Source organism: Rattus rattus, chromosome 1, assembly GCF_011064425.1.
Source record: "Rattus rattus isolate New Zealand chromosome 1, Rrattus_CSIRO_v1, whole genome shotgun sequence".
NCBI classification, from domain to species: Eukaryota; Metazoa; Chordata; class Mammalia; order Rodentia; family Muridae; genus Rattus; species Rattus rattus.
In genome coordinates, this window is record NC_046154.1 from 11,589,441 (window position 1) to 11,601,571 (window position 12,131).

A 12,131-nucleotide genomic window follows, 5' to 3' on the forward strand; every position below is an offset into this window, starting at 1 on the left:
ATACACTAGGCTGTGAAATATAAACTTGTTGAGAGAATTAGAATAACTTGGCTTAGTGGGGCATGGTGGCTCACACCTTCAGTCCCAGCACTCAGAAGACAGAGGCAGGTGGATCTCTGTGAGTTTGAGGCCAGCCTGGTCTACAGAGCAGGTTTCAGGACAGACACACAGACACACAAAGAAACCCTGTCTCAAAAACCAAAAGATATCTTTGTCTTAGAAAGCATTTCTTGGACTGGAGAGATGGCTCAGTGGTTAAGAGTGCTGACTGCTCTTCCAGAGGTCCTGAGTTCAATCCCAGCAACCACATGGTGGCTCATAACCATCTGTAATGGGATCCGATGCCCTCTTCTGGTGTGTCTGAAGATGGCAGTAGTGTGTTCACATACATAAACTAAATAAATCTTAAAAAAAAATACTTATATAAATAAATAAATGAATAAATAAATAAGAAAGCAAGCATTTCTTTTTTTTTCTTTTTTCTTTTTTCTTTTTTTTTTTTTTTGGAGCTGGGGACCGAACCCAGGGCCTTGCGCTTGCTAGGCAAGCGCTCTACCACTGAGCTAAATCCCCACCCCCGCAAGCATTTCTTGAGACAGGATTTTGTTCAAGCCCACAACTTACCGCAGCCCCTGCCTTCCAAGTCTTAGGATCACAGGTTCTGAGCCATGGAGCCCAACTGTCCAGAAAACCTTACAGCTGCTTACTGTCCCGCCTTAGCACAGATCATTTGTTGACCTCATACTGTTGAGCAACATCGGCCTTACCAGGGAATTACCAGGAATCCATGCTTATGGCTGAGACACAGGTTAATCACAGTAAAGCGTTTGTTTAGTTTACACAGGCCCTAGTCCCGGCCCAGCATTTCAAATGAAAGGAAACACTGTTTTCTTTTATGGTTTTTGAGTCAGGGTTTCTCTGTATAGCCCTGGCTGTCCTGGAACTCGCTTTGTAGTAGACCAGGCTGGCCTCAAACTCAGAGATCCACCTGCCTCTGCCTTTCAAGTTCTGGGATTAAAGGCACGAGCCACTCTGTCCTTGCTTTCTTTCTGTTCTCATTATGTACCCCAGACTAGTGTGGAACTTGTTGTTTAGACCATGTGAGCCTCAGACTCACAGGTTTACCTGCTTCTGCCTCTTCTGTGCCACCATCATTCCTGATCAATCTTAATAATCAATAAAAGCGCACAGATTTTAAGGCCAAATTTAGTTTGCCATTTAAAAATGTGCAAGAGTAATTTGTTTTGACTTAAATTGGTATTAGATTCTTCTCTGGGGATTAAAAAACAGAAAACGTGGTTTCTCCTCTGTCAGGCATGCAGAGGCGGAGGAGAAAAGTCTTGGATACCTCGGTGGCGTATGTTCGGGGAGAGGAGAACCTCGCAGGCTGGCGACCTCGTGGAGACAGCCTCATCCTGGAACACCAGTGGGAGCTGGAGAAGCTGGAGCTGCTGCATGAGGTATCAAGGGTAGACTGGGCCCAGTCAAGGACTCAGGCAGGACAGCAACCACCCAGTCCTACCCCTGCCTCCTCTGCGTGGCTCCTCAGCTCTTTGATTTCCTGTGATGATGAGAGCATATTGATTTGCATATGAAAACACTTAATGAGCTTAGATAAATAATGTTCCTATTCTCAGGTGGAAAAAACTCGCCACTTCTTGCTGCTTCGGGAGAGACTTGGTGACAGCATACCCAAGTCTATGAGTGACTCACTGTCCCCCAGCCTCAGCAGTGGAACCCTTAGCACCTCGACCAGCATCTCTTCTCAGATCTCAACCACCACCTTTGAAAGCGCCATCACACCGAGCGAGAGCAGTGGCTACGACTCAGCAGACATTGAAAGCCTGGTAGACCGGGAGAAAGAACTGGCTACAAAGGTGGGGACCCTTCTGTTTTGCTTAGAGTCCTGACCAGCAGAGCACTGAGATAGCCTCACTCTGCTCTGTCATTTCAGCAGCTCTCTTTGAAGACACTAATACTCATACTGAATAGTAAGGGTCAGCCCTTGCCTCTGAGCTTAAGAAGGATCCCAAGCCTTTCACCGTGCTGTGTCCTATAGAGTTGGTATTGTGAGCTGGCCTTGGAAACACATATTAGGGGTATCCAGAAGCTTAGGGAATTCATGTGGGAGAGGGACAGGAAATGGAGTGGATCCTATGTGGGCAGCCAACACTTCCCAGTGGGTCCTGGGAATGATGTAAATATTTCAAGTGGTATTTGTTTGTTCCTGTGTACTTTAAATAAGATTAAAACTTCTTTAGGAGGACGAATAGTATATAGCTCAGTGGTAGAGTACTTTTGCCCAGCATGTGCAAGGCCATAAGTTTGACCTTAAGTACTGCCAAAAATGCATGAAGTTGTCAACAATAAGAGTTGTCTTGGGCTGGAGAGATGGCTCAGTGGTTGAGAGCACTGACTGCTCTTCCAGAGGTCCTGAGTTCAATTCCCAGCAACCACATGGTGGCTCACAACCGCCTGTAATGAGATCTGATGCCCTCTTCCTGTGTCTGAATGAAAACAACTACAGTGTACTTACAAATAATAAATAAATCTTAAAAAAAAAAAAGAGTTGTCTTTAGCAGAAATGAAAGGGATAGCTTTGTGAAACAGAGAGAGAGAGAGAGAGAGAGAGAGAGAGAGAGAGAGAGAGAGAGCAGAGCTCCTTGTTATACTGATTCATCAGAAACAACGAAGCCTCTTTAAAGGGGGGTAACTCCTGGGCTTGCAGTTGCCTGTAGTTGGCAACAGATAAAATAGAAAACTGAGAGGGGTTCTTTGTGTGTCTTGTCTTCTAGTGTGTTTAGGAAAGTGTATCCAACCAGAAGGGTTCATGGTTTTAGTTTTGGCTTTCTAGTGTGGGGAATTAAACTTAGGTCCTCATGTATGCCAGATGCACTCTGCCACTAAGCTACATTCCCAACACATGTCTTTTACTGAATTGAGAATTAGAGAGATATCCAATCTTTTGGGTTTTCTGAGACACACACACAGTCTTCCTGTATTGCCATGGCTGACTTGAAACTTATTGTCTAGGTCAAGGTGACCTTGAATTTGTAGCAACCAGTTCCTGGCTGTGCGGAGTGCTGGAATTAGAGATGTATACTGCCATGCCTAGTTCTTCTTGTTATATTCCGAAACACTTTTTTTTTAAGACAGGGTTTCTCCATTATGTAGCCCTTAGTGTCCTGAAACTTGCTATGTAGACCAGACTAGTCTTGAACTCACAGAGATCTGCCTGCCTCTGCTTCTCTAATGTTCCACTCCCAAGCACTTCTTTTAAATATATATATATGTTAATATTTTTTAATATTTTTTAATCTATTTTATGTATATGAGCACACTGTCATTATCTTCAGACACAGGAAGAGGGCATCAGATCTCATTACAGATGATTGTGAGCCACCATGTGGTTGCTGAGAATTGAACTCAGGACCTCTGGAAGAACAGTCAAGAACAGTCAGTGCTCTTAACCGCTGAGCCGTCTCTCCAGCCCTCTTACGCACTTCTGGTATTAGGCTTTTTTTTTTTTTTTTTCTTTTGGCGAGCTGAGGACCGATCCTAGGGCCTTGAGCTTGCTAGGCAAGCTCTACCACTGAGCTAAATCCCAACCCCTCTTACATACTTCTAAGCTATGTCTGTAGTAATTTGCTTTGGTTGTATTAAGGATGGTTGTTGAAATCCATTTGCTTTTTATTGCATTAACTAGACACACGCTAACTTTCCTCAACACATTAGTTACTCTAAGCTAGCATAGGTGTAGGGCATGTTGGTTCTCCTCCTATACAGGACTTCATTTGGCCATTGGAGTTTTATGTTCAGCCTTAACTGACTGTCTTTCTCTCATTCTCAGTGCCTGCAGCTTCTCACCCACACTTTCAACCGAGAATTCAGCCAGGTACATGGCAGCATCAGTGACTGTAAGGTGAGTGTACCGAGGTGATGGCTTTTCATTGTTGTGGTGTTGACCCTTTCCTTCCCTGCTGTCCGGTCTCAACTTTTGCTGCTTTTAGTGGTTGAGATGGGTGCCGACTATGTCTGTGTCTGAAGGCGTGTAATGTTATGCTCTGGCATGGCTTCTGATTTTGTTAGAACACTGACTTCTGAAGTCAGTAGACCCCTTCTAGGATGCATAGGGTCACCATGATAGGATATATTAGTTTTATTGTTTTTGTTTTTGAGTCCCTCAGAAGAGCTTGTGATGTTGGCAAGTACTCTGCTTCTGTGTGGAACAGAAACATGAAGCTATCGGTGACATCAAGCTTAGAGCATTGGGCAAAGATTGATAGCTCTTGAGATATTCGTGTGTCCTTCATGGCCTTCATCAGCTTGACCCTTTGGCTTTCCCTTCAACCTTCCCAGCTGTTGCCTGCCTGAGTCTCTTTGCACTTCCCATACCTTCCTTCTCTAGATGTTCCCCTGTCCCGCTCCCTCCTCACTTCCGGTTTCTGCTCCAGCACTGCCTTCTTGGGAGTAGGCTTCTTTAGCACACACAGCAGGCCAGTGACCCCCTGCAAAGTTTGTTTTTCCTTTTTATATTTTAATTTTATGTGTATGGGTATTTTGCATGCATGTAGCTCTGTGCATCATGTTTGTACCTGGTACCTGTGGAGGTCAGAAAAGGATGTTGGATCCCCAGGAACTGAAGTCACAGATAGTTGTGAAATACTCTGTGGGTGCTGGGACTCAAACCCAGGTCCTCTGTAAGAGCAGCCAGTTCTCTTGACCACTGAGACATATTTCTGGCCCTAATATCTAGTACTTTTTATTTTATTTTATTTATTTGTTTGTTTGTTTGTTTTTTTAAGACATGTCCTAACCAGGTATCTCTGGCTTCTCAGAGACTTGGTATAGTAGCATCTTGACCTCACAGAGATCTGCTTGCCTCTGCCTCCTGAGTACTGACATGGGCCTGACGATCTGGCACGTTTTGAATGTCTGTCTTCTTCGTTAATGTCTGCTCCATGAGTACAGGACCTTGTCATGTGCTTAGAACAATGCACGTGTGCTGTAGGTCCTTGGGACAATGCACATGTGCTGTAGGTGCTTGGGACAATGCACATGTGCTGTAGGTCCTTGGGACAATGCACATGTGCTGTAGGTCCTTGGGACAATGCATGTGTGCTGTAGGTGCTTGGGACAACGTGTGCTGTAGGTGCTTGGGACAATGCATGTGTGCTGTAGGTGCTTAGGGCAATGCACATGTGCTATAGGTGCTTAGAGCAATGCACATGTGCTATAGGTGTTTGGCGTTTATGCGCAGAGTATTTAATAGCAAGGAGAATTAGAGACACATAAAGTTTCTCATTCCTTTCCTCCCTCTCCTTTATCTCCTCCTCCTCTTTTTCCTCACTCTGGAGACAGAACAAGGCTTTGTTGCATTGCCTGCGAACAGTAATGATTGTGTGTAGTTTTCTTTTTTTTTTTTTTTTTTTTTTTTTTTTAATTTTTTTTCGAGCTGGGGACCGAACCCAGGGCCTTTTCCTTTAGGCAAGCACTCTACCACTGAGCCAAATCCCCAACCCCGTGTGTAGTTTTTCTTTAATGACTGAATCAGTCTTATAAAACCAAGGCACTAGTTGTCTTACACAACTCACTGCTCTATGGCAGGGGCAGAGGGGAGGTGCTTGTCATGCAAGCACTTGATCCTGAGTTCAGATCCCCAGTGCCCATGTAAAAAGCATCTGCAGTGGACCACGCCTGTGATCCCAGTGCTGAGGGGGCAGAGACAGGTGGACCCTGGGGATTATGCACTCCATTGTTCTGCTGCTGAACCTCATTGGTGCCGTCCTTGTTGTAGTTGTCTGACATCTCTCCGATTGGACGCGACCCCTCAGTGTCCAGTTTCAGCAGTTCCACCCTCACGCCCTCCTCCACATGCCCCTCCCTGGTGGACTCCAGGAGCAGCTCTATGGATCAGAAGTAAGTACTCCGATTTCACAGAGACAGGTAAACAGGCCCAGCTTTTCTATAGTTCTGGGCTCAGCAGGCATCACTGTCCTACAGTGGACAACTCTAAAATGTGTGCGTACTTTTTTCATTTAATTTTATTAAATTTAGGATGTTACTAGCTGTATGAAATTGTTATATGAGTTACTAAGAAAGCAAAAGCTTAAAAACACCACTCCAATGTAAGATGCATCCCAATTCAGGAAATGAGAAAGCAGGGAGGACCAGGGAGAGGCTCGGGTGGTGAAGCTTGCCATGCAAGCAGGGGAACCACATAAAAAGCATCTGCAGTGGACCATGCCTGCCATCCCAGTGCCGAGGGGGCAGACACGGGTGGACCCTGGGGCTTGCTGGCCAACTAGTCTAGCTAAATTCTGAGATCCAGGTTCAGTGAGAGTTTCTGTCTCAAAAACATCCCCAAGGCTCAGAGGACATCACAGGAGAGGGAACAGAAGGAATTCAAGAGCTTGGGGGTGGAGGGAGGTGGGGGTGAGCCAAGCATTGGTGGCGCACACTGGGGAGGCAGAAGCAGGCAGATCTCTGAGCTTGAGACCAGCATGGTCTACAGAGTGAGCACCAAGACACCTAGGGATACACAGAGAAACCCTATCTCAAAACAACAACAACAAAGACCCATACAGCGGGGGATGGGAGGAGCGCTGTGGGATGCTGTCTTCTGGATGTGGAGTAGCCACTGCATTCACGAGCCATGGCAGCTGTGGGCACCTGCCTGAGATCTGCATAAGATGAAGCTGGCCTGTGGCTAGGGGTGGGGCTCACAGGGCCCAATCCTAGCTCAGGAGCTGTGGCCTGGCCACTGGTAGGTTGCCCGTGCTCTAGGATATGGCCCCACGCCTGTGTGACTATAGACAACACTAACTGAACTCACTGGGTTACTAACGAGAAGTTGGAAGGGGCATGTGTGCTGGTGAATCAGGGGGAGTGGAGGGTAGAGAGACAGAACAGATACTACACAAAAGGTAAACACTTTAAACATGAAGTGCAGAATGACAGGACGGCATCTAGTGTCCACCTCTGGCTTCCGCATGCATGGACAAGAAATAGTAACTAATGCGAAATAGGCCGTTAGAATAAGAAAGATGGGGCTGGAGAGATGGCTCAGCGGTTAAGAACACCCGACTACTCTTCCAGAGGTCCTGTGTTCAATTCCCAGCAACCACATGGTGGCTCACAACCATCTGTAAAGAGATCCCATGCCCTCTCCTAGTGTATCTGAAGACAGCTACAGTGTACTTATATAAATAAATGAATAAATATTAAAAAAAAAAAATAAGAAAGATGGGTTGGGGATTGCTCAGTGGTAGAAGCGCTTGCTAGGCAAAAACAAGAAAGAAAGAAAGAAAGAAAGAAAGAAAGAAAGAAAGAAAGAAAGAAAGAAAGAAAGAAAGAAAGAAAGAAAGATACAGAATCGTCAGGCTAAGCTGTTCTAGGAAATCCCTAACAACCAGAACAGAGACCTAAAGAATGATCCAGATCATACTCTACTCCCGTGCCCTTTTTTTTTTTTTTTTTTTTTGGAGCTGGGGACTGAACCCAGGGCCTTGCACTTGCTAGGCAAGCGCTCTACCACTGAGCTAAATCCCCAACCCCCCTGTGCTCTTAGGAACCTATAGCTAGGTCCAGGTGTGTCTGCATTTGTTTGCCTTCTCTACTGTCCCCAAGGTGGTGAACTTTTTAAAAACCCTTGGAAACTTGCTATAGCACAGTGTCCAAGCATCTCCCCGAGTTTCTGACTGTGAAGTCTACCAGTCCCAGAGAATGCTGCTGCTCTCAGTCAGGGGCCACACTTTGAGAACCACTGTGTCTGTTCTGGCCCTGAGACTGATAGGAAACTCGTGAGAGAACACGAGTTCATAGTCAGCCGCTTGTGTTCTCAGGAGTAAGAGAGGCTGCGATTCACTGTCCCCAGCGTCCTTTTCCAAGGACAACTAACTGGAGTTGAGAATTACCTTTCTGACACCAGCTTGTTTTAGCTGAACTCCGAAGCCGATGCTTGCCTCTGGTACTTGGGCAGGGGCACTGTGTCTGGGTGAGGTCATGTCCACAGTTGCTTTGACCTTCCTGAAATGCTTCTTACTCTTCTCTTCCTCCGTAAGGACCCCAGAAGCCAACTCTCGTGCCTCTAGTCCCTGCCAGGAGTTTGAACAGTTTCAGATCATCCCAACTGTGGAGACACCCTATTTGGCCCGAGCAGGAAAGAATGAATTTCTCAATCTTGTTCCAGACATTGAAGAAGTTAGAGCGGGGTGAGTACTGTGACACGCAGCCTTTTTAACTCTGCTGTGCAGGGTCGTTCCAGCCTAGCATACACTGACTGTCCTTGTTATGTGCATTAGGTGTCTAAGCCTGGCACACTGTGCTGCTGTGGCATTTGCTTTTTTTCTGTGTTGCTTTGGCCAATGATAATCTAGGCCACATGGATCCTTTTCCTGTCCTGTTGCATCTGAGGGCTTGCCTAGTGGAAGCGTGTATTGATGGATTTCAGCTGATTACCATTTACTTTAGGAGAAACTGACTTCTTTTGCAATGTCCTTTTAGCTCAGTGGTGTCTAAGAAAGGATACCTGCATTTCAAAGAGCCACTTTCCAGTAACTGGGCTAAACATTTCGTTGTGGTTCGTCGCCCTTACGTCTTCATCTATAACAGTGACAAAGACCCAGTAGAGCGTGGCATCATTAACCTGTCCACAGCACAGGTGGAGTACAGCGAGGACCAGCAGGCCATGCTGAAGGTCAGTCTGTCCTGACTCTGCTGTCTGTTGCTACCTGTGTTCTTCCCTTTTGAGTTTGGCGTCCTGGTCTGTGGCATGGATCCTAGTTTATATCAGTGTGCAGTGCTATACACCCTGTGAATGTGACCAGATGGTCCTAGCTATTCATTTTCTCCAATGGCTTTATTTTAATGTTTCTTTCCAGACACCTAATACTTTTGCTGTGTGCACAAAGCACCGTGGGGTCCTTCTGCAAGCTCTCAATGACAAAGACATGAATGACTGGTTATATGCCTTTAACCCACTTCTGGCTGGCACAATAAGGTAAAATGCCGTTCTTTTCCTTCATTTTGTCATGTTGAGACAGTTCTAAGTTCTCCCCCTTGTCCCAAGGGCTGGGATCATAGGCGTGCACTACACGATAGGAAGCGGTTTCCTTTCTCTGCTTGGCTTTCAGCCCCAGAGATAACCAGCCTAGATAGGAAAGATATGTCCTTCTAACTGGGTTGACAATGGAAAGAAGAAAAGGGTAGGGACACTGGGCATGGACGCACTTAGTCTCCTTTGGTTTCAGTTTTCAAGAGCTCTGTAGAGGGTCCAGAGCCCTGAGTACAGGAAGGACTGCGAGTGCTTTAATGGACTCCCACAGTCCAGCCCTCTGTGTAAGGGGCTTATCTCACAGAGTTCACAGAGTAGGGAAGACCTCTTAGCTGTCATTTTGCTACTGTGTTGAATCATAATGTAAATGTCTGCTATGCAGGATAGCTGGTGTGCAACCCTGTGAAAAGGTTATTCAGCCCCCAAAGGGGTCCCGGCCCACAAGTTGAGAATTGCTGGTCTAGCCATTTGTTTAGGAGCATAGAAACCTGGGCCTGCAGTATCACCTGTGAGGAGACCCGCATCCACTTTTCTAACCCTGACTCCTGTTTTCTCATAGGTCAAAACTCTCTCGCAGATGCCCAAGCCAGCCAAAATACTAAGCGACCCTCCTGAGCCTTGCTCACCTTCGACAGATAAAGAAAGTGTTACCTCTCATTCTCTTTGTGACTCTTGACGGTTATTCTTGTATGTAATCCTGTGGCTTAACGACTTTCCCTCGTCATCCTGCACTTCTCTAGTTCTCCTGCTCCCTTTCTCCATGGCTCTGTCCTCTCTTCATTCTTGTGCTGACTTGTAGCATGTGGCCTAACAAAGGGGAACAAACCCACTACACATTCATACACACTCACATTCACACACCCCGAGGGGTCCAGCAGGTCTCCAAATGATTTTCCTGCATACTTCAGCTTCCTTTTGGACGATAGGTCCCCTTCATGGTCACTGTCCGGCTGTTGTCTCTGTACAGCTCTGGTTTTCAGGGTAACTTCTCTGTCTCTCTTTCTTTTCCCCCTTTGTTTATGATAATCTACTTTTTGCTGGGTGGCTGAGAGACTAAGGGAGGAGACATTTGGTATTTTTAGCCAGGAGAAAAAAAAACACTTGGTTTTCTTTGTCTTTCTGTCTGTCTGTCTGTGCCTGCCTCTCTCTCTCTCTCTCTCTCTCTCTCTCTCTCTCTCTCTCCCTGTGTGTGTGTGTGTGTCTCTGTGTCTGTCTCCCCCCATCCCTTCTAGTGGCTAATTCCTGTGTTTTCATTCAGGGAAAGCATTGTGGGAAGCTCAGAAATGGGATTCAAATTCTCTGTCTGAATCAGGGCTCAGAACATGGGTTTATAGAGTGGAGATACAGAGGGACCTTTGAGATCAGCCTAGAACAGCGGCTGCTGCTGGCCCTTGAAGGCTCAGGCTGCTGCAGGAGACTGGTCAGTTGCAAGGGTGAGAGTTACAGCTCCTCACAGCAGGGTCCTGCAAACTTGTCTCCCCACTGGGAAGGAGCCTTTTGTCTAGGAGTTTGCCAGCCCTGCCTATCCTCTGGCATTACTGTTTGGAATTATGTGATGTCATGAACAGATTTCCCACAAGAGGGACTGGGGAGTGTTTGACTTTCTGGTGATCGACTGGACCCTGTTGCTTTGAGAGTGCAGGAGTGATTGTTGCAGCTCCCTTTGGTCAGAGACTTGTGGCTTCAGCGGAAACGTTGAAGTCTCCATCTGAGCCCAGTGGCCATTCATAGTAATACTTGTCTCCATATAAGCAAACATGGCGTTGTTTTCTGGATGCCAGAACTGACCAGTCCCCATCACCAAACAAATCAGAAGACATTTAGGGTCAAAAAAGATTGTCCCCAACTGCCCTGTACTTTGCTGTTGGATCGTGACATGCCCCCTGCCCCCATGTCCCTGTGTGGTTTGGAAATACTCCCTTAGGAAGAAGAATTCACTGCTGCCAGTTTCTGTGGCTTCTAACAAGCCAGGTCTCTGGGTTCAAGAGGTCATCATAGAGAACAAGGCTCTTCCTCCACCTGCCAGTAAGCGTTGAGGACTGAGTGGGGCACAGAATGCCTGCCAGGGTTAATTCAGTTGCTGTGCCAGTGACCTGGGGCTCACTCACGCTGCTCTTTACTGGTCTTGCCAGCCTGATCACTCACTCACCCAGGAAGGCATCTGCTCACCTCCACTCAGGAAGGCTCCTGGCTTACCGGTTCATCGCCACTGCATAGTAGCCACTAGGGGGCGAGCGTGCAGACCCTTGCTTCTGACCTCAGCGGGCTTCTCTCTGAAGAACACGACTCCCAGCTCCTTTTGTTACAGTTGCCTTGCAAAGAAAAGGAAAAGTGGACCATGGAGAAAAGAAAGGGCAGAAGTCAGACTGTTCTTATCTAAAAGATGATCACTCTGTTAGATTTTTTAAAACTTTCTTTCTCTCCTTAAAGCATAGGTTACTAACTGCAATGTTACTTGTTCTCTAAGCATATATATATGAGATTTTAATGTAGTTAGGAGTCTGTGTCTGATGGACACAGCGTGTCCTTCTGGTGTATGCTCATTTGCAGGCTGTCTATGCTGGTAGACAGTCTCCTGGACCAGAACCAAATCTATCAGGGAAACGAAGAGCAAAGGTCGCTTTTAAACTGAATCACTGATGTTGCTGCTGTTAGGAAGTTAGATGGAAGGATCCGTGTCTGTGAAGCCTGAGGGAGGGTGACTTGTGTGACACTAAACCCTGCGATGGCTTGTGTTTTAACTCAAACAAAACTGGTTTAGAAAGTCTTTGCTTTGCAAATATCAAATGTTAGCATGAGCCAAACTGGACCGCTCCTCCATCAGCTGCTCCCTGTAAGGAGGCCTCATTAGGAAGCCAGGGAAAGTAAGGTTGGAGCTTGGGCACTCGTGCTTCTACCTGCGGTCACTGGGCCTCCGTACTGTAAGGCCCACGACTCCATCAGAATCTGAGCATTTGGGGGCTTGATGTTCTAGTTCCATAAAGCTTCAAAGCTCCGAAGGAGAAAGGGTTTTATGGCAGGGCCTGATCATGAGATGTTTGTGGTTGCTATAGTAGCAGGAAAGTTACGACAACTA

The 12,131-nt window shown here is 46.5% G+C and overlaps 1 protein-coding gene across 1 annotated transcript in view; it reads left to right on the top strand.

Moving 5' to 3' along the window:
- The window catches only part of Kif1b (kinesin family member 1B), a 130,739-nt gene extending 120,586 nt beyond the window's left edge, over nt 1-10,153 (top strand). The window contains exons 42-49 of the mRNA XM_032894543.1: nt 1,315-1,460; nt 1,638-1,877; nt 3,851-3,922; nt 5,798-5,919; nt 8,064-8,213; nt 8,506-8,698; nt 8,883-9,001; nt 9,615-10,153. Of these exons, the coding sequence (XP_032750434.1) occupies nt 1,315-1,460; nt 1,638-1,877; nt 3,851-3,922; nt 5,798-5,919; nt 8,064-8,213; nt 8,506-8,698; nt 8,883-9,001; nt 9,615-9,657 (1,085 nt within the window). The 3' untranslated portion in view covers nt 9,658-10,153. The remainder of the gene's footprint in view (nt 1-1,314; nt 1,461-1,637; nt 1,878-3,850; nt 3,923-5,797; nt 5,920-8,063; nt 8,214-8,505; nt 8,699-8,882; nt 9,002-9,614) is intronic.
- The last annotated feature ends 1,978 nt before the right edge of the window (nt 10,154-12,131 follow it).